Here is a 22,826-nt window from a genome sequence, read left to right on the forward strand (position 1 = left end):
TTATTTTACAGCATTAGAAATATTTTTGAATGAATGATTTTTTTTCAACATCTTTAATTAGGGAGAAAAAGAAAAGAAAGCAAGCAGCCTGGGAAGGGTTTTCTCTGTGGCTCCAGCAGAGGGCCTTCTTGTCTCATGTGTTGCAAAAGGAAAGATGTGTCTCATTTCTCTCCAACCTCAGTCTGAACTCAGCCCAGTGCTTACTTAGCAGAGTATGTGCTTAGAAAATTTATGATGAGTGAATGAATGAACAAGTAAATGGTTGAAAGAAATACTTTTTAAAACTTTTATTCATTGACTATACTCTGTACTAGGCTCAGGGTAAGGGCTTAATTTTTCCTTTTCTCAACTATCCCATCAGATAGATATTATCCTCATTTTATACATGAGCAAATCAAGGGTCAAAGAGATTGAAAGATTTGTGAAGATCATAGAAGTAACTCAAATCCTTGAGTTAATCTAGATCTGTAATTTTATTTTTTAAATGTCACATAGGACATACAGAAAGTATAAATGGTTGAAAAAGGATACACCTGTAACTACTACACAGTTATAGAGTATGACTGTCACCCCAGAAGTCCTGTTGTTAGGGACTGAATGTTTGTGTTCCCCAATATTCATATGTTGAAACCCTAACTCCCAAGATGGTGGCATTTGGACATGGGGCCTTGGGGAGGTAATTAGGGTTAGATGAGGTAATGAGGTCATGGGGTGCCCACTGATCATGATGGGATTAGTGCCCTTATGAAAAGAGACTCCAGAGCACTCACTCTTTCTGCACAAGCACAGAGGTAAGGCCATGTGAGGACTCACGGGAAGGCAGCCGTCGACACACCAGAAAAAGAGCTCTCACCAGGAATTGAATTGGCTTCCCAGCTTCCAGAACTGTGAAAAAATAAATCTGGTGATTAAGCCAGCCGGTCTGTGGTATTTTGTTATGGCAGCCCTAGCAGACTAACGCATCCGTTTTCCCTCTTCACACACAGTCCCTATCTTCCCCCCAATTTAAGAGTAATAATTTCCTTGCTTTCCTTTGGAGTTTACCTTCTGTGTCTAGTTTTGCCTGCTTTTAGACTTTATGTGCATGGAGTTATACTATACAAGTGTGTGTGTGTGTGTGTGTGTGTGTGTGTGTGTGTGTGACCTGCTTTTTACCCTCAACATTATATTCATAAGATCCATCCATATTGAACATATATTTGTAGTTCTTTTGTTTTCATGTTGTATGGTATTTTCTAGTACAGATGTATCACTATTTACTCTTCCATTTTATGGGATGGGCATCTCGGTTACTGGTAAAAACATTCTTAGGCATGTATCCTAAAGTACATTAGAACATGTATTTCTAAGGTATATACCTCGGACTAGAATTTCTGGGTCATTTCTAGAGCTTTTCTAGAGGATACCACAGTTTCCCACAATGGTTGCATTAAACGTACATTCCCACCAGCAGTGATGAGATTTCCACTTTTTCTACATTCTCACTATCACTTGGTATTGTCAGACTTCTTGACTTTTGCCAAAACAATGGGTATATTGTGTTACCTCATTGTAGTTTTCATTTGCATTGCCCTGACCTATTCCATGAGATTGAGCGCCTTTTCATATTTATTGGACATTTAGATTTCTCCTTTTGTACAGTGTCTTTTCAAGCCTTTGGCTCATTTAGAAAAATTGGATCAGCTGCCTTTTTTCTCACTGATTTGTAGGAATTCTTCATGTAATTTGGAAACTAGTCCTTAATCAGTCATACATGTTGCAAATATCTTCTTCCACTCTGTGTCTTGTCTTTTCACTCTTTTAATGGTGTTTTCTGATGAACAGAAGTTCTTAATTTTAATGTAGTCAGGTACATCAAGTATTCTCTTATGGTTAATGCTTTTTAATGTAGTGTTTAAGAAACCCTTTCCTTATTCAAGACCCTAAAACTTTTCTCTAATGTTCTATTCCAGAACCTTTATAGGATTATCATTCACACGGAGGTCTTTAACCTACCTGGACATGATTTTTGAAAATGGCATGAGGAAGGAGTCGAATTTCCTTTTTCCTCCATATGGAAAAATATTGCCCCATGTTTTTTTCCCACTGCTCTGATGTGACACCTCTTTCATAAATCAAGTGACTCTATATGAGTGGATATGTTGGACTACACAATTCTAAAGACAAACTCCTAACTGCCACGATACTGCCTTTCCCTGTGAAAGGAAATAGGTGGATATAATGGGTTTTAGACTCAACCAAGCCAGAATCTCAACTCAGAATCTCCATCTCCAAAAATGCTTACTTAGTGGCACAAAGTTAGTGGCCTACAATAACACCCATTTATGACCTTGATGTTTTATACCTCAGAGGCCAGATGCGCTCACCTGGGTTCTCTGCTTAGGGCCTGAAATCAATGTGTTAACTGGGTCAAGCTCTTATTTGGAGGTTCTGGGAAGATCTGCTTACCAAATTCATTCAGATTGTTGGCTATGCCCAGTTCCTTGCAGTTGTAGAATTGAGGTTCCCTGTTTCCTGCTGGCTGTCAGCCAGGAGTTCCTTTTATTTCCTGGGAATTGCTCTCAGGCCCTTTCCACCTGGCCTTCTCCATCTTCAAGCTGGGAACAGTCAAATCTTTCTCATGCTCTGCATAGGACTTCCTCTTCTGGAGAAAATACTCTGCCTTTAAAGAGCTCATGTGATGAGATAGGCCTACCTAGACAATCTCTCCATTTTAAGGTCAAGTGATTCGTAATTACATCTGCAAATCCCTTGTGCCATGTGACAGCGTAATCTGGGGAGTAACAGCAGAGGATGAACGTCATGGGGACCACCTGAGACTCCTGCCAGCAGTACCAGGTACGTAGATTTCATGATGGTCCATCTGTTAAGAATTCTTTGACAAATATCAGAAAACCCCAAATACTTCATCAGCTTACTTCAAATTTCTACTAGGCAAGAAACGCTGACTACGACTTGCCTTCATGGAGCTTTGGCCTTCTTTCCTGCACAGACAGATCCTTTTTTTTCTTGCAGACTCTTGGTGATTTAGATGCTATTTTTATCTGGTATCTCTGTCATTTATTGCCCACCCCTCAGTCATTTATGGAAGCATCAAACAACAAATATGTTGAGTATACATAACACATTCATAGCATTCAACCAAAACCAAGATCACACCTGGCAAGGTGTTAAGCCCACAGGTGTTTCTTAGATGTCTGTTGAATGAGAGAGTGAGAGATGAATGACAGATGTTGTCCTTAAGTGGCCTACCGTGTTTCCCCGAAAATAAGACCTAACCAGAAAATAAGCCCTAGCATGATTTTTCAGGATGACACCCCCTGAACATAAGCCCTAATGCATCTTTTGGAGCAAAAGTTAATATAAGACCCGGTCTTATTTTCGGGGAAACACGGTACTACCTAGTTTAGAAACAAGCCATAGGCACACACAAAGATAAATAACAATGTAAGAAGTTATGGTGCAATTAGTTTTGGGAAGGTAGTCCAGGAGATAGACTGTAGTGTGTGTGTGTGTGTGTGTGTGTGTGTGTGTGTGTGATTAAGGAAAGCTTTATGGAAGAAGAGCTAGAAATGGGCTCCAACCAACTGAGCCACCGGGCCACCCCCAAGAAATGGGCCTTCAGAAAGATGTATTGTTTGGATAGATGGGTGAATGGCCCACAGTCTAGAAAGGGAGAACTGTGTGAGTAAAGGTGCATTTTGGGATGGGAGCAGCTATTTTGGGTGGGAATCAAGATCTGAGTGGCAGGGTTTAGTCTCACAGAAGCTTTGAATGTCACATAAGGTAAAGAAATATTCTACTCAATTATCTCAAGGCACCAAATGTTTATCAAAGCAAAGCCCTTTGAACACTCTGGAATAAAGGTGATATTCATGAATGATTTTCTTAATTCACTAGGAAAGTTTTCTCAAGAAGATGTTCTTAATTTTTAAAATTTCCTCTCTTAAATACCACCTTGGGTCCTTAAAAGAAAGAGTACCACATGCAAGTGAACAAACACCACACTGCAAGTCAAAGTAAAATAAGAGTCCTTTATTCTGTCTTCAGCTAACAAAATCTGAAATAACGTTGATTTTTAGTGTATAGCCATTGGACTTGCTGGAGTTCTTTCCCATCCCACTTTGGAGTTAAATGTCCCTGCAGCTCCTTTTTCTTTCCCCAAAGTCATGATCAATGACTACTGTGCAGAGAAGCCTACACCTAGGCAAGTAATCGGTAAGCAAATCGTAGAACAGGATGTCTTGCAACAGCATCTACCTGTGAGAACGGTGGGCAGAATGTACACACCATGCTAACAATGGAAAGACAGCCCTAAGCAAAATCCTAGCAAAGGCAAAAAGATTGAGAACACAACAGCCTTGCTAGGAGTACATGTTTTATAAAGGACAAGAGCAAGATGAAGGGGAGGTGACAGTGATGGTACCGCTGGCTGTAATCTAACAACCAGAGCCCTGAGCAAGAATCCTGTTTTGGGAACAGCCAGCAGTTTTCTGGGAAACTTTCTGTGTATCTGTGTCCTTCAGGTTCTGCCTGCACGACAGAAGCCTGACTGTGGCCAGTCTCCTTGGGGGAAGAAGGGTCTTCTCCCCCAACTACTGTCTTCCCCCAATCTGAGGGAGCTCAGTGGTTATGGGATTGCTAAAGGAAAGTCTTAAAATTAAGGGTCAATGGGAGGAAGCCATAAATGAGACAGCTGATGGGGCCAAATGCTTAATGGGCACCCGCCAGCTTCCATACTTGCCAGGGGAATAGGGCATTTCAGAGGGAGGAAAAATGCAAACTGAGCCCTGAGGTCAACTCTTCAATGTTAACCTGTCATATCCTCAGCTTCCTCTTTCTCTAGGACACTTGGAATAAAGAGCCTCTCACCTTGATGGCCCGTCTCCCCTCTGTTCCCCAAGAGGTCAGCAAGTGGGTGGTGGGGTCTCTGGAGGAGCAGTGTGCACAGAACAGCCGAGAGACTCCCCAAGAGGGGCTTTGGCATAAATCAGTATCTGAGAGCTACACAACCTAGGTATTTGACTTCAGTTGTGTTTCCCGAAGATGGGCATTTCGCTTGCATTGTCTGGTGCCACCCAGGCTGGATCTGGACAGCCCTCGGGCCCCAGGAGACGGTTTGCAAGGCTCAGTCAGAATCCACTGTGTGGTTCAGGGTATGCCGGGAGCGCCTCTGGTTCCTGGATGACACACACAGGTACACAAGAAACACCAGACACAGCAAGGCCATTCCTGCGAAGAAGGCAAGGGTGCCTATAAAGGTAGGTGGCTTCATGGGCAGGCGGATCAGGGGAATTTCTGCTGGGATCTGGTTGGTCAAGCTGAGCATGTAGCCAAGAGACCAGGCTATGCTGCTGTTTTCCACCTGTGGAGTAGAGGAGACTGCTCAGTTCTCAGGACAGGGTCGAGGTGTCGCTTATATGCCCGGGGCACACCACTGTCACTCTCATGAAATATCTACAGGAAACTGTGCCCTAAGGAGGTCAAACAACTTGCGCAGGTTCAGACACTGCAGAGACTGGGCTAGAATCGAGGTCACTGGGACCCAAAGGTTCGAGAGCTCCAACTCCAGTGCAGCAAATTAAAATCAGAAGAAGAATCCTCACAACCTCGCCAGAGCCAAGTGTGAAGAGGGCAGTTAATAACAGTGAACATCTTTCTCTTGTCGTGGCTAACAAGGGGAATGAGTGCTTTACCGAATCCAGGACCATTTTCTAAAAAAAGGGCGCAGTCCAAATGGGAAACAGATTGTCAATTTCTTCTGGTAGATTCGTCAATTTTTGTTTACGTGTTTTTAGATGTACAGATGTTTTGAATTTGCAATCTTCATAATGAATTGACCTTTTAATAATTATGTTGTAATCCTCTCTATCTTGAATGATGCGCTTTATCTTAAAGACTATTTTGTCACATATTAAATAGCGACACCACTTTTCTTTTGGGTGATATTTGCCTGATAGTGCAAAACTTGTTTTTAACTTTCAATCTTTCCATGTCCTTATGCATAAAGCCTAAGTGTTTCTTTAAAGTGTTTCTCTTATGAACAACATATACTTCATTTTTAAAAATTCAATCTGAGACTGTCTGTCTTTTAACTGGTAGGTTGAGTCCATTTACGATTATTGTGATTATTGATGTATTTGGCCTTTTCCTAATCTCTTAGTTTTAAATTTGCAATTAATGTTATTTTCTTATGTTTATATTTTTTACTTTCTCACCTTGAAATCATATATATACAGAGGATGCCCCCAAAATATACACATTTTAAGAAAGGAAAAAACTATGTTAAAATTGTAATACTCAACATATACCGATAACAAAAGATGAATACAAGTCACGTTTGACTTCTGCAATGACAAGAGGTGCTCAAAGTGGTTCCCATCAGCGTAATTTTAACACAGTTTTTTCCTTTCTTAAAATGTATGTACATTTTTTTGTCACCCTCTGTATATATGTTCCCCTTTATGAAATGAACATTTTAGGCCACTCTTACATCCCTGTATACTATGGCCTTCTACCCTATCCCCTTCACAGTAGGTATTAACTATACTTGAATTCTGGGTTGTTATGGATGAATTCTTCTCTTTTCTTTGTCTTAGTTTTCTTTTTCAATACAATTTTTAAGCCACAACATTATTTACTTTTACTTTCTATATTTTTAGAACATATCCTGGATTTATTTCTCTTCGTATTTGACTACCTCCTCCAAAAATATTTTTTGATGTAAGTCTCTGTTTGGCAAATCTTCTGAAATCTTTTATGCCCTCACATTTGAGTACAAATTTGGCTGGATGTAAAATTCTTTATGAATAAAGGAAAGGAAACTCAAAACCTAGAATTCTGTATCCATCCAAGCTGGTATTCAACGGAAAGTCGTTCTCCGGTCTCAGAATGTACTCTCCTGTAATTAGATTCATTAGAAGCAAAGCCTAGAGAGTACATGCCACCAATAGTCCTTATATGTCTCCAGACATCCTTATTTTGTATAGATAATTTAATTTTATTTATGTAAAAGTAGACGGTCACAGGCCTCATGTCAGATGTTGATGGAATTAATCTAATTATTGCCAAAGCTAATAGTGAACACACTGACGCCAGACATACTTCAGGCTTTACACCAGCTAGTCCTGAAATGAGAAAACCCTCCCAGAACCCGGGGAACATAGTGTTGGATGAACTCAGCAAGGCTGATCCTGCCTGAAACAAGGTCCAGTGGCCCCTTCACCAAACAGTCACCTAGTGACCGCTGTGAGTCCAGCTTCGGACCATTCTGGACACTTGTCAGTAAATGTAGTGCCTCAGGCTCATTCCAAGAATAAACCCGCATTTAATGCTGCTTCTAATTGAATCCCCCATGCTCTGAAGCCTGTATCTTACTCTGACATCTGTGTTAAATGGAGAGCAATGAGTTACTACCCGCTTTTTAGAAATTATTATATTTGAAGCTTCTTTTCAGGATGAGAATTCTCAAATCCTTAACATATTTATTTATTCATTCAACAAACATTTAGTAAGCATCTTCTGGGGTCTCGCCCCTGTGCTGGATGCTGGGAATACGAGGATGGTAAAACAAGTCCTGCCCTTGTGGAGCTCACATGGAAGGGTCTGAGGTGAATGCCTCTTCTGCAGTCTCCATCATCTCCCAAGACATAGGCTTCCATTCAGCAAGTTTAAATCACCAACACACTTTTAGCTTCTACATTTCTTACACACACACACACACACACACACACACACACACACACACACACCTCTATTTTGATAGGAAGAACAGAAAACAATTTGTACTCTGACTTACTTCTTTTTTAAAATGTATTTGGGGCCAGGTCTCCTCCGTGAATTTGTACCCACCTACAAGCAAGTGGTAGATATAGTGGGCTGAAAAGCAGTAGGAGCGGGCATACGCCTCCTCAAACTGGGGAAGCAGCTGTGGCAGCTGAAAAGGAAATTCAAAACAGGTAAGAGCCAGGCCAGGCAGGCATGTTTTAAAATGCACATTTCAGAACACCTTAGATCAACAGTCCTATTTAAAGAACCTCATCACCCAGAATTTCATAATAAAATTACTATGAAATAATACAATAATATAATATTGAAAATACCCCCATACAGCATCACATAAGAACAATCTCTAAGTTTATAGAATCCTTATTACGTGCCAAACACTGTTCTAACCACTGTGCTTGTGGTTATAATATCAATCCATAAAGGGGGTATGAGGTGGGTTTCCTTATACCCCCATTTTTATAAGGGTGAAAGCAGAATAGTATAAAGGCCAAATTTGGAACATACACACATATGCACAAATGGAATATACTCTGTTTTGTACTGATATTGATCCTTTCTCTCTAAATACTGACCTGACTCCAATTCTGTGAGCAGAAATTCCAGCTGTTGGAGTTGAAGGTGTTCAGGGAAAAGCTCCCTGAAAGATTTAAAGCAGTGGCTGTGTAGTAGAATCCTGCAAAAGCCTGTAAGGAAGCAGTACAAAAGGAAATTTAGTCTCAGAACGGGCTATGCCATGGAGGTTTCAGGGTAGGGAATAAGAGACACACATAGGTCAGCAGAAGAGAAACAGAAAGGTGAGAACTAAATATCCAACAGGGAAAAGAGGAATCAGTCAGTGGTTTTTGCTCTTACCACAAACGACCCTTTAACTTCTGGCTGATAAATCCCATCAAAGCAGCAGACTTCTTGGTCATAGCAAGCTTTGAAGGTAAATAGGGAAGCCACCTTTTCCCTACACAGCGATGGGTCCCCAGTTCCTTCAAAAGTGATGATGTCATCCGAGTTATAACTTCGAGGCCTCAGATCTTCCGTGCACAGGCTGTCGAATATGTGGCCCCCAGGGAAGCTGGTGATGTAATTCCGAGGGTAGCAGGGGTTGGTGAGATTGGTTCCGGTGGTAGAATTCTGTAGGTACAAGAGTGAGCTGTTAGAAATCACTCTTTTGTAGAGGACCCAATATTTCCCTTTTGCAAATTCTCACAATCTCTACCCTCTACTGCCAAGAGGCAAATGGGAAAAATGCCACTCTATGTCAGTGTGGACTTGAAGACACCGTCCAGGTTGTCTGGATAACTCCAGTGGTGGTGCAGGGGCAGTCACCCCACACCAGGTACAATGCTGGGCTCTCGCTCACGTTACCTGGTCGAGCCCTTACGATAGCCTGTGAAGCAGGTGTTATGAACTCCATTTTGATAAGAAAACAAGATACGTTTAGATTAATTGACCATTTTGAATAGAATATTATCTATCCACCTAATAAAATAATCCAAAAGGTACAAATAAACAGGAAAATTAATTTTTCCTCCCACCCCCCAAGATCCCCTTCCTGGAAGTGACCGCTATTGCCAGTTTTGGGGTATTCTACCAGAGATTTTGTATGTACTTTGAGTGTGTGTGTGTGTACCATGTTTCCCCCAAAATAAGACCTAGTCGGACCATCAGCTCTAATGCATCTTTTGGAGCAAAAATTAATATAAGACCAGGTCTTATATTGTATTATATTAGACCCAGTATTATGTTATATTATATTATACTATATTATATTACATTATATTATATAAGACCCAGTCTTATATTATACCTGGTATTATATTATATTACATTATATTATATAAGACCCAGTCTTATATTATATTAAAATAAGACCAGGTCTTATATTATTTTTTTTTCTTATATTAATTTTTGCTCCAAAAGACGCATTGGAGCTGATGGTCCGGCTAGGTCTTATTTTCAGGGAAACACGGTACTTCTTATATGTCTATGCAAATATATTTTCCTTTCTCTTTTTTTAATCATTCTTTAACACATACATATTCCTCAAGGACAGCCAAATTTAAGAGTTTAGACTTTCTGACCCCCATTCACCCTGGGAAAAGGATGACTTCATCCCCCCTTCTGTCAGAAGTTCAGAAGAGACCCCCGCCCTCCACCCCTACCAGGGCCAGAGCTGGAGAAAGGAGCATTAAACATTGCTAGAAAAAAGAGGATTTTCAGAGCTTCTCTCCAGGAAAGAGGCATGTTAGCTGAAATACTTTAACGAGCAAATGTGGAGCAGTGGCAGTTATGGAGACCTTGCAAGGATAGTTGATCAGGTTCCCTGCGGGGTTTGGTTTGGCTGACAGGGGTAGACAAGCATATCGGGTGGAAACTGAGTCTCCTGAGCCGTGACGAGTAGCTGAAGGCTGCCTGCAGGTTCTCCAGCTCTGCCCTCCCCAGGCATTGTCAGTTTCTCTCGACAATATATGTCACATGCAAGTGTACTGAAGCTCCAGCCTTTCCTGTGAGGCCGAAGAGATTTATCGGCAATGGGCCAGAACCGGAAGGTCAATTCTTATACCTGGCCCTGCATGACTACTTAGCAAATGCAGGGGTCTGAAGATATGAGTTCTGCTGGGGACACGTTTGTGAGCCAGTCCAGCTTTCCTGCAGGCTGGTGTCTGGGGAATGCTGCTTCCCTCCTCAGTTACCCAGGTAGGTTGGAGGGGTGGGGATAATTCTAATGATCCCGTGTCCACTATGTTTGCAGGCCGGCCCAGCCCTTGTCCCATCCCTGGGTCTGTGGCCTCTGGGTGGGTCATGTCGCTCTAGGTGGTCAAGACCCCTCCCCTTCTCGGCCATGGCTGAGACTGATGTCCCCTGAGCACTGGAGTTTGGGTCTGGGGTGTCATCCATGGAGCTAGTACTCTCTGACATACTGCACTAACATCAAGTTTATATTAGTGACAGCCTTACAGCTGATGCCTGAAGCAGCCATCTGTGCCATGGAACAGTTACCGTGTGAATTGCTGACTGCTGGGATGGAATTCGGTGGCTCTAAAATCCCACCATATAAAGGGCATCAGGCCTGCCTAATAAAGGCCTATCTATGAGGAGGCTGAGCCTGGGAGAGCTCTGGCCTCTCCCCTGTCAGTGAGCATTTCTCTTGTGGCCACTTCTGTTATTTTGTCTGCACACAGGGGAGTCTGAAAATTCTTGGGCTTATTTAGCTACTGGTTTAAAACAGTTTGTGTCCATAAAGGGACCCCAGGATGTGAATCATTTATCAAACATCTGGAGCTCTGGAACTTCCCTGGACTTCTGGTTCAAGTATACTGGAAGTGGTCAACACAACTTGGGGGTGGGGGGGCTTGGACCCCCACACATAAACCGGAAAATGCTGTTGTTTTCATCCATCTTCTAATTGGAAAGGACAGACCCCAGAAGACAAGGCACCAGCTCTCCCCCAAGCCCCCCACTCAGGTACCTGAAGGAGCGTTGCCAGAAACCTCTTCTCAGCCTCGTTCCGGCCATAGCACTGGAAGCTACGCGTGTAGAGCGTGTACACGTAGCCATAGAGGGACACCTTCGTGATGTCACTGGTGTTCAGCTCCACCTTCTCTCCCACCGCAAAGGATATTTGGGTGGAGGCGCCGCCTAAATCCAGGGCACCGGTGGTCTGCACTCCATTTGGATGCACCCACATATGCCACAGGTCCTTCTGCACAGTGGGAAAAGGAAGCAGGAAAAAGGCCAAGTCGCCATTTCTGTTTGCCCGGGGCTCTCCACCCAAGCCCCATCTCTTACTGCTAAGAACTGGGACATCTGGGGAGCATTCAGGACCACACCTCTCCATCATGTCAGGGGTGGGGAACTCAAATGCGTATAGGGGCTGGGCAGGCAACATCCATGACTGAAACAGATTAGGTGTAGACAACAGAGAACAGTGGGGAGTGCGGCGAACTGGGGAGCGCATGTGCGGCTCACTGTTCCAGCTGGCTGTGGCCATGCGGGAATGGAAGTCCACGGTGACCAGCACTTCCAACTTTTGCGGGGTAAGGGTCAGGAGAAGCTCAAAGTGTGAATTTTTATGTGACATTTCTAAAATATTAACTGTTGGCAATGTATTAACAAATTTAAATATATTTGAGGAGGAACAGAAAAGGTGTTGGGCTGGCTATGGGATGGGTAGGCTCCGTTTATGCCCCCTGTACCACAGTGATTGTCTCTTAGAGTCAGCTTTTCTCTGCACCAAAGGAGCAGAGGGTGTGGGGTTGGAGTGTAAGGAGACCTGGAGACACAGAATGAGTTGGGAAGCAGGCAGACTTCCTGCAGGCTCTGTAAATTCCAGATGGCTGTGGAACAGCTTGGAAAGGTCATTCTCCAGCTGCCCTTCACATGACCCATAGCGCAGTGTTAGATTTTGGTCCCCCCTGCCTCCAATATCTTATTAGGCAGTAAAGTGATGTTATGCCCTCTCCCCTGTGCATTTGGTCCTGTTTATGATCCAAGGTTTTGCCCCAGCTATACGTGTCTCTTCTTAGCTATTGTCTCAGAGGTGTTTCCCGCATGCATTACACAATAGGAATGACACAGGACAGATGTCCCTGTTGGCATGCACCTCTGCTTAAACTACCACCCACAAGGGACGGGATAAATAGCAAGATTAAAAACCATGCATTTGTTTTCACACACCTCCAGGAAATTTCCCATTAAATAGTTGGCTGTAATCCATCCATATATCCCTTCCTCTTGCCCAGAAATGATTTGAGCACCCCTAAAATCAAAGGGCTGAAACTTGAAGTAGTTTTGGATGCTTGCAAGGACTTCATTAGCTGTTGTTTCATTTTGCAACCTATGCAAGGCACAGAACACAAGAGGCTGAGTGCCCCGACAACAGAGCCTTAAAATAATCTCCCTTAGGTGAAAATATAACCTCCCCCACCCTGCTGGCAGGGACGGCTTTCCAGATGTGTGCAATACATGGCAACCTCTTCTGTAAGCTGAAACCTCCCGGGCAACCGTGATGGCAGGATTGCCCGGGAGGGCAATTACTCGGCTATCTGTCAAACTGCCGAGCAGGAAAACAGCTTCCAGGAAAAATACCACTTGTTCTCTCCTCCCCTACCTGTCCCTGTCCCACTCTCTAGCAACCAGCTAATCAAAAGAGCCTCTTGCTTAATCACTGCTGCTCAGCCTCACATCAGCAGAGCAAAGGTGATTGGTGAAGGCATAAAAGTGCTATAAGTAATCTCTTGGAGGCATCAATTAAAAGAGCCCCTCATCGGGCCAGAAGGAAGGGGTGCTTAGGAGGAGAGGGGGAAAGGGAGCGGGGTGAGTTTTCCACTGTCCTTGCTTCGCTTTTGGGAGGGCTTCATCATGAGGGGATATGACAGCTATCATGGCCGTCATTGGTTTGAAGCAGTTAGTGTGCTGACCCATGGAGGGGTGACAACATCACATTCTCGCATCACCCGTGACATAGTGTTATTAGGTCATTCATCTGCTGCCATTGTACCCTGTGGAGGAAAGCTTACTTGGGAGATTCTCTTCCCTTTCATCACTGGGTTAGGAAAGCCAGGGGCACGGGCTCACTCTTGGTTCAAGAAGAAGAAAGAGCGATGCTCCAAGCAGAAGTCCATTCCAAGTCAACAGCGAATTAGCAACACTTGGAAAATAATTCAGTTTTCCTAATTTTATCAGTTCTCACCCCAGGTGACTCTCATTCACTTTTTTTTTTTTTTTTGACATTTAACTTTTCTAGCGATAGAAATGTCAGCTGGTTGCTCAGATGAAACAGATCCCCATCAGAAAGTTTTACAAGTAAAAGTTAACATTTGATTTATTCAAGTAGAACATTCATTCATTTCTTCCCCAAACGGCTATAAATTACAGAGCCTTTTTAATCATTTCTCACTCAGAGAGACCTGGGGGGGACAAAAGCAACTAAGAAAAAGCTGGGTTCTTTGTTTCCATAGGAAAGAAAGGGCAGAAGAAAGGACTTTCTATATCATTTCTATTTCACTTAAAGTTGGTAATTTTGAAACACGCTGCAGATTCCAAGTGTGAGCAAAGAAATCCAACTTTCTTCCATGTTCCACTTGGTCGACCAGGACATAGGAACGGGAACAAGCACAGGAAAACTGCAAGGAAAGGGCCCAATCCAGCTGACGTGCTGCGTGATTTCTTTGTGACGATCATGTAAAAGTGGCCGTTTGTTTGTTCCTTTGTGTTTAATTCACGCCCACACATATAATGTGACATTACTGGGACCACTGACAAAGTGGCTTTGAAGCAGAATGAGTGTCTTCTTTTCGGGATAAAGCCTTTTTTTTTTTAAATTAAATTTATTGGGGTGACAATTGTTAGTAAAATTACATAGATTTCAGGTGTACAATTCTGTATTACATCATCTATAAATCCCATTGTGTGTTCATCACCCTAAAGCCCTATCTTTAAAGTTGGAAGCAGCCTCTACCCTAGGTAGATTTAAGTTTGATGTGTTTTTCTAAACTTTTTTTATTTTTTATTTCAAGGTCAAGAAACTATTATAATAGAGAAAAAAAAGGAAGAGAAAGAGAGAAAGGGCATTTGAAAACAATGCAACTGAGCTAAAAGTCATGGCTGAAAATTTAGAAGGAGCTGCTTACTTGAGTGAAATGAGATATTGGTTTCATAATGACTCCACAGGCTTTGACTGGGGTGAGGTGCAGAGACTCCATTATTTTAAAGCAGACTCCAGTGACATTTGTACATGAGTACAAACTACATAGCTACGGGTTGCACGTAGTAGAGCTAGTTGCATGTAGGTGTCGAAATACCAGGTGTCAAAAACAGTTTCTACCTATCTAAAAACCTAGGGGTACATCCCATGAACAGATTTCATGTTCCTCTTTTTTTCAGAGTTCTCAGTAAAATCACCAACGGCAAGGGAATCAATTTTAGAACTGTTTCTTCCTGGGTATTAAAATAAAGACTAAAAGTTTCCCAACTTTTAAAGCTTAAGTTTATGGCAGAATATGGGCTTCTTTCTTTCGGATTTGTTCCCAGAAATAGACTTACATTCTTGGCAAGGTTTAACACATTCTTGGCTATTTCGGGGAAATGGGTTCCTTTGCGCCATTCCAGCCCTTACCTCAGCAAACGCATCCCAGCCGTGGCCCCCAGGTACATGCGGGTGGATCTATGGAGGTGGGCTGGAATCTGCTCCTTGACTTTTTGCATGCACTCCTCGAAGGCTTTGGGGGCGTCTTGGGGATTTTTCCCATAGCTGGAGATCCCAGAGCCTGAAAAGCAAGCAGTCAGCGCTTCTTAGCATCCCCGGGAACCAACAAGAGCAGTACAACGTTCAAACAAGAAACAGATCAACTTTGGAAATTAGTGGGTTTTCATAGGGAGTTGAAAACAGGTGGGTATGCTACGGCCCATGTGGTCACAGAGAAGAGTCAACTCCAAAAATATGAAAGGAAGGATTTACAAAGGTGAAAAAAATGAGCCAGGACCTGCGTAAAAAAAAAGTTCTCACTATGGAAGTTTCAAATATAAGTAAAAGTCGGGCGAGTAATACGTATAAGGAACCTGTCTCCCAGCTTCAACAATGATCTTCTCTTACTTCCTCTGCACTCTCTCCCCTTCTCTCCTCAAAAGCAAACTGCAGACACGGTATCATTTCATTCTATAAATATTTCAGTATGTATCACTAAAAGACAAGAATTCTTTTAAAGAGACATAAGCACAGTCCCATTATTATACCTATAAAAATTACAAATAACCCCTTAGGATAATCAGATATCTAGTGAAGGTTCATATTTCCTCCATAGTCATATTTTTCTCTCCCTCCTCTTCCCCGACCTCTCTCTTTCTATCTAGTTTGTTTGAATTAGGGTCCGATAAATTCCACCTATAGCAATTGGTTGGCATGTCTCTTAAGTTCCTTGTAATCTACAGGTTCTGCCCTCCCTTTCTATCTATTTTTCTTTGTAATTAAAAAAAATTTCCTCATACCATGTTTCTGTGAAAATAAGACCTAGCTGGACTATCAGCTCTAATGCATCTTTTGGAGCAAAAATTCATATAAGAACCAATATTATATATTATATTATATTATATTATATTATATTATATTATATTATATTATATTATATTATATTATATATTAAGACCCGGTCTTATTTTAATATAATTTTAATATAAGACTGGGTCTTATATTAATTTTTGCTCCAAAAGATGCATTAGAACTGATGGTCCAGCTAGGTCTTATTTTCGGGGAAACACGGTAGTTTAATTTGTCCTGTAGAGTTCCCACAGCCTAGAGTTTACTGAATCAGTCACCATGGTTCATTTAACAAGTTATTTGGTCCTGGTTTTTCCTATAAATTTATAACCGAATGCAGAGGCTTAATTAGATTTGAACTATTAGATTTGAACTATTTCAGAAACCATTTTGTAGGGATTAGTGAGCACTGCTAACAAGAAGCACAAGTGTCTGGTTGTTTCTGTTGTGGTGCAGGCATCAGTGATCACTGCTGAGATCCAGTAGTCCATTAGGGCTTATAAAAGGGTGATATTTTATTTACACCATTCTTGCTTCATTTTTTACCTCGTATGCTTTTATGAGAGAAAAACTTCCCTATTATTGACTATTTGGTTACCCTACAGGATAGTTTGTACAGAAGGCAAGATACGTGCTTGATTCTTTTCCTTCATTTATCAGCTTAAAAACTATGGATTGCATCTCCAATAGCTTCCTAATTTAACCAATAGGGGATTTTGTTTGCTTTGTATCTTTAGGAACATGTAACTTTAACGCTATATTTGATGTGTTTAAATTCATTGCAGTTATTTTTCTCATTGAGGTCCCATCTTTGGCTAGTTGGGGGGTCCGTTCAATTGGCCCTTGTGTCCTTTTGATACGATCCCAGAAACCTTTGAGAGCTCTTTGCTTTCTGATAAGATAAGATGTACCAAGGACCTTACACACTTTCTGCCCCAGATCTGGACTCAGCCATTTCTCCAAGGAGTTGTGGTTTCTGGTCAGTAATGGTATTTAGCGTCCAAAATTGGGAAGCTAGGGTGCTCCCTGTAAGCTTTTTCAGAGGACAGACCAAGGGAAAACTTTATTTCAAGAAAAAAATATATCATGAATTCTTACTGGTACTTCTACTTCAAAACTATAGATTTTGACTTAAATTCTTTGATCTTGTATCTTTACCTTCTTCCCTATACTAAAGTCCCTATTTGCAGGCACTCCAACTGAATACCTCATTTGCTTTATTTCACACGCAACAGTCTCAGTACGACAATACCAGCACTACCACCGACTATATAATTGTTGAAAACAGTTGAAGATTTTTTTTAAGTTCTTTTTGTTCTTATGGTCCATCCCATTAGGCATATACAGTGTCCAGAAATAAACCTTTCTTGAAATACATACATGCTAATTTGTCTGCATATTGTCTGCAGCTGCTTTCATGCTAAAGTGGCAGAGGTAAATATTTATGACAGAGACCATATGGCCAACAAGTAAAACATATTTATCATCCAGCTCTTTACAGAAAACATTTGCTAGCCCCTGACTTAGATGATTTATAGGCATTTCCAACTTAATGTGTCTAAAACCAAATTCCTTAATCCCCTGCCACGCCCCCAGTGGATTCCCTCCCAATGCTCCCATGCTCAGGAAATGCTGCCGTCACATCACACACATCGTCACCCCACAGTCAGATGTGATGTGCAGGTACCATCAACCTACCTGCCTCACGCTGCCTCAATCATAACATCTTGTTGGCTCTGTTTTCAAAATCCCTCTCAGATCTGAGCACTTCCAAGAACCATTCGAGATCAGAGTTTCTTAACCTTGGTGCTACTGACATTTTGGGCCAGAGGACCATTCTTTGAGGTCCTGTGTGTGGTGCGACACTTAGCTGCATCCCTGTCCTCTGCCACTAGATGCCAGCAGCACCACCAACCCCAGTCGTGACAGTCAAACATGTCCAATCCGGTGCAAATAAAATATATTCTGCTAGAGCTGGTCTCTGGATAGGGACCGGTTAGGGGACTCGCTAGAGTGTTGACATTTGGAATATCTGAGCATGTCACCGGGGGGGGGGGTGTCTTTTTGCATAAGGTCCCTTAAGCCCTGTAGTTGGAAAAGAAGGCTTATAGGCTCATGGGATACTGGTATTCCCAACTGCAAGAACAGAGAGTTAAAACTGCTATTGCAATCTGGGGACAAAGGATTGGGCAGACGGCACAAAACTTACTCGAGGTGGGATGGAAGCATGAGATACGTGCCTGAGCAGAGGGTGCTTTCAACACTGCAGTGGCCTGGTCCCTGGAGCAACTCTTAAAGATATTTCAGTGGAGGAGATGGCTAAGCTTAGGCTCCAGTGAGTTCAAAAATTTTTAAGCACTGATTTAAAGGGAAAACATGCATGTCCCTTATGGGAGAAGGCAGCAGCAGGCATGAGCACTGCACATTGCAAAAGAGAGGTGCGACAACAGGAACCAGTCCCCTCCAGGGAATGGCCAGAGCTACAGACACCAGCCCAGGGGCCAGCAGCAAAGACAGCATCCAGTGAACTCACGGAAAAGATTAGCAACCAAGGACCGCTACTCACCAGGGACCCCCTGAGAAATACATTTCTGAGGGCCTAGCCATTCAGGAAACACTGCTGGACAAGCGAGCCTTCACCACCCCTTCCAACTAAGACAGGGGTGTCCTGGGGAAATGTGCAATTGAGAAACCAGAAACCCAAATTATCCTTGTACAAGCAACATGTCTTCGAAGGGATGACACTTACCAAACTTTAACTCTGTAATTAAGGCTTCAGTTTGTGGTCTTTTGGTCACGCAGAGTATATTTGGATCCCCAAGGCTACCGTGATCAAAGAAGGGAAGATCCATTTATGGATGCAGTGTGGGTTCCATGACCCTGCCCGTCCCCTAAATCACATGCTGGGTGGGCCAAGGGCCCCTGCCCCTGAGAGACTGCCTGTCCTCCCCATGAAAGTCCCATCGGTCCCTACAGTCAGAGGGCCATCAGGACTGACTTGGCTGAATTGCTTTCCCGAGTCTAAATAGAGCTCGTAACTATGGGACAGAGTAACCTTTTGGCAGGAATATCCACCAGGAGCTCTAAAGTGTGGGGCCCTGTGAATAATAATAACTAACACTTATTGAGCACTTACTGTACGCCAGGCATTTGCTACCTGCTTTACATATATTATGTCACTTACCCTAATCTTCAAATCATTCTTATGGGGGAGGTATTACTATTATCGTGCTTTGTATTTTAGAGATGAGGGGATCAAGACTCAGAGAGGTGAGATAATTTCCAGAGCTCACACAGTAGGGGGAAGCTGACTCACTCTCCCACACCATCCTCTCTTTTCTTGAAATGGGAGTCTCTCTTTTCTAAACAAGAATCCTGCTTGGAGGTGAGGAAATGGCTCAGAAGTTAGGAGAACAGAAATGGGGGTCTCAGGCTGAGGTCACAGCAAGGCTACTGCTGCCTGTGTCTTGTGACAACAACGCAAGTGATACTTAGAAAAATCCCCGTCTCCTGCTGTGATGAGCCCAGAGAGGTGCCACGCAGATGCCCTTCAAATAAAGACTTATTGTCCCAGCTATCAGCAACTTGAGGGTTCGCCGCAACTACAGAGAGCTGCCCTGCTCAACGTCTTGCTCCTCCCAGGATGACAACATCCAATGACTGAAGGTGACAGAGGTATCACAGCCCAGCCCCTTCGGGCCATCTCAACCCAATGAAGCATAACCCTGATTGGCTGAAACTTTGTCAGGCCTGCATTGCAGTTTAACATCTCCTTCTGTCCAATCCTTCCTCTTCTTCTCTCCTCCCACAGGCGTGGATCTCTAGTAATTACCTTGCATCCCAAACTGCCTCACCATCTTCTAGAAAACCTAATCTGTGATACCTGTGCACTAGGGTAGGTGAGCTCTAGCCCGCCCTCCATGGGGAGGCAGGTGATCAGAACGCACGCTGGCCATCCACAGGAGACCCCTGGGAAAAGCTAATTCTGCTTCTCAACTTTTTCAATGCCATGACCTCCCAGAACTTATAATATTTAGGCAGCTCATTGAGAGAAATGAAGGAGCTGCTTGGGGCTGGGAGGGATAGTCAGGAGTCTGTAACCTGCTGTCTTGTGGGTACACCTGTAACCCACTCAGGACAAACTGGCTGGGAAGCTCCAAGCCAACTCAAAGATCATAATGTTCTGAAGACACTGGCTTTTATTAGTTTTATTAAAGCACAGTTGGCATACAGTACTATTCGTTTTAGGTGTATAACATAGTGATTCAACATTTATAGATCTTAAGATATGATCACTATACTAAGTCTAGTAACCATCTGTCACCGTACAAAGTTATCATACTACTATTGACTATATAAAGAAACTGACTTTAAAAAAGGCTCACACATACACACACTCACTAACTTGATTATGGAGACTAAAGACTTCATTGTAAAAGGCAAAATTATAAAACTTTTGATAGAAGAATATCTTTACGAGCACAGGGAATAATTTCTTGAATAAAATATACAAAAGAGCAAACCATAAAGGAGATTGACAATTGCACTTATATAAAAATGAAGAATTTCTATTCATCAAAAGATATCATGAAAAGACTAAAAAGACAAACCATAAACTGTGCGAGGACAGTAGCAACAATATAATATTAACACCAGAAAGGCTTTCAGATTCAGATTATCTACAAAGAATTCCAACGAATAAGAAAAAAAATCAAGCACCTCAGTAGAAAAAATGAGCAACACATAGGAACATATATTTCACCGAAAGCAGAGATGGTCATAAATATACGAAAAGATACTCAACCTTATTAATTGCCAGGGAAACACAAATGTCCATTAACAGGAAAAATGAATGAGCAACTCCTACTCATATCAACATAGATGAATCTTAAAACCCAATGGTAGTGAACAAAGCAAATTACAAGCAAATAAATGTTTGATTCCGTTTTCAAAAACAGGAAAAACTAAATACAGAAAACGATAAAGAAGAACAAGGAAACGGTTAATAAAATTCAGGCTACGTTGTGGGCGAGACAGGGAGTTGCCTGGAGGGTCGTTAACGTTAAAAGTGCTGATAATGATCGATTAGGTTGGTGCAAAAGTTAATTGCAGTTTTCACAATTTTTAACCTTTCAAACTGCAATTACTTCTGCGCCAAGTTAATATTTCAGGGGTTGGCAGCTCATGGGCCAAATCTGGTTCACTACCTTTTCTTGTGCAACCTGTGAGATAAGTCAGTTTTTACATTTTAAAATGGTGGGAGGAGGAATTGAAAGGAATAGTATCTCGTGACTTGTGAGAATTACATAAAATTCAAAATGTCGGGGTCCATAGGTAAAGCTTTACTGGAACAGAGTCACGCCTATTGGTTGATGTGTTGTCCATCGCCCTCCAGCCTATCTCTCCCCCACCTACATATACCTGTTGGAAGATAATTTTCCAGGAGTCTCTCATGTTCCCACATGTTTTATGAGCAGAGATACTGACTGCCTTTGTTCTGGATTATCTTCTCAAGGTGAACAGGCTCAGAAGACAGAAATAGGTTTCACCCCAGAGCAAAGGGCAGGCATGCTCAGTGTCCTTTATAAATGTTTCAGAATCCCTAATCTCTGGTTTCTCTTCCGTAACACAACCCACTGTGCGAGCAGGTACTACATGGCCCTTTTCACATCATCCTGTGCAAATTGGGGCTCAGAGAAGCAGAAGAACATGCTGACCCTCTGGCTACTTCTGCTGCTGTGCTTAATAAATGGTCCTTCACACACACACACACACACACCCCCCCCAGCATGTTCTACAGATGAGAAAACTGAGGCCCAGAGAAGGGAGGTGACTGGCCCACGGTGCACTGGGAAGTAGTAGCACTAGCATAAGATCTCATATTTTCTACCCAGTCCAGGCAGCTTCTCGGGACCCCTCTAGGCTTCCAAAGAACATTAGGCCGCTACCTGGCTTCCCTTTGGGCCTCCCAGACTCACTCTGGGCCTTACCTTTCACATTACATTTGCAGGTTTGGCTGACCACTCCAGTATTATTCTCCTTCTCCGCTGGCCACTGGTAGACGTAGACTGTCGTCCTGGAAGAGCCGGCATCGAGCACGATTCCATACTGAATACAAGGGAGAAAGGGAGAGTCAGAAATGGGCGGGGCCTCGCTGAGGACGCCTTTCCCCAGTGGATGCTGAGAACACCACGTACTCTCAAGAGCTTAATCCACACTGCTTCACTGAGGTCGGGGCTGACCACGAAGAAAAAGCTATTTCCTCCAAGCCAACATTGTCTCCTTGGGCTGTGGGGGGTGGGGTAAGATGGATCAGGTGTTCTAGGGCATGGTGCTCAGCCTTGGCCACAAATTAGAATCACCTGGGGAACTTCTGAAACTCCCAAAGCCAAGGCTGCACCCCAGATCCATTCAACCAAGATCTCTGGGAGTGGACTCAGGCATCAATGGTTTGCAAAGCTGTCTTGCTGATTCCAAGATGCAGCCAAGGGTGAAGATTAATTCTCCAATGATCTTGCACACAAAGATCCCGCCTCATCCAGACCATTGAGGTGGGGGTACAGAAGCCACCTGGGTCTCAGAAGGGAAACGAATAATCAGTCACCTGCCACCCTCTATTCTCCAAACTTCCAGGCCTATCAGCCTTGGACTAAACAACCAAAACGAAACTATAGGTAAGAAGTGCTCACACGGGAGAGACACATTAGTATCTGCATCAGCTATCAGAATTAAAGCATTCGTAATTAAGGAGGGGAAACCCCAACTACAAACTAATGCTGACATGTGGTCCTGCTTTGGTAACAGAATGTATAGAAGGGTGTTGCCAGGGCAGTGATGGGACTGGCTGTGCACAGAAGAATAACCTGGGAGAGTCCCAGACCATCTCGCCCAGCTGGAGGCAGGTACCAGGGAGCTTCACCTGAAGGTGTCACCCAGCCCAGGCCCTGGACCAAGCCTTACCAGGGGACAGCATGTGTTAGGAGCCAGTGGGGATTGGAATGTGTAATGC

At 42.9% G+C, this 22,826-nt stretch overlaps 1 protein-coding gene across 2 annotated transcripts in view; it reads right to left on the reverse strand.

The window, feature by feature from the left end:
• Positions 1-4,014: 4,014 nt before the first annotated feature.
• The window catches only part of ENTPD3 (ectonucleoside triphosphate diphosphohydrolase 3), a 28,380-nt gene continuing 9,568 nt past the window's right edge, over positions 4,015-22,826 (reverse strand). Inside the window, exons 4-11 of one of the 2 annotated variants that reach the window (XM_019727570.2) lie at positions 21,808-21,925; positions 14,900-15,050; positions 12,460-12,619; positions 11,252-11,485; positions 8,641-8,913; positions 8,361-8,471; positions 7,799-7,936; positions 4,015-5,365 (exon numbers count right to left, since the gene is read on the reverse strand). In XM_019727570.2, coding sequence (XP_019583129.2) covers positions 5,129-5,365; positions 7,799-7,936; positions 8,361-8,471; positions 8,641-8,913; positions 11,252-11,485; positions 12,460-12,619; positions 14,900-15,050; positions 21,808-21,925 — 1,422 coding nt within the window. In that variant the 3' untranslated portion in view covers positions 4,015-5,128. The remainder of the gene's footprint in view (positions 5,366-7,798; positions 7,937-8,360; positions 8,472-8,640; positions 8,914-11,251; positions 11,486-12,459; positions 12,620-14,899; positions 15,051-21,807; positions 21,926-22,826) is intronic. The other variant, XM_074312578.1, reaches the window with a different exon arrangement.

Source organism: Rhinolophus sinicus, linkage group LG10, assembly GCF_036562045.2.
Source record: "Rhinolophus sinicus isolate RSC01 linkage group LG10, ASM3656204v1, whole genome shotgun sequence".
In the NCBI taxonomy this organism is placed as follows: domain Eukaryota; kingdom Metazoa; phylum Chordata; class Mammalia; order Chiroptera; family Rhinolophidae; genus Rhinolophus; species Rhinolophus sinicus.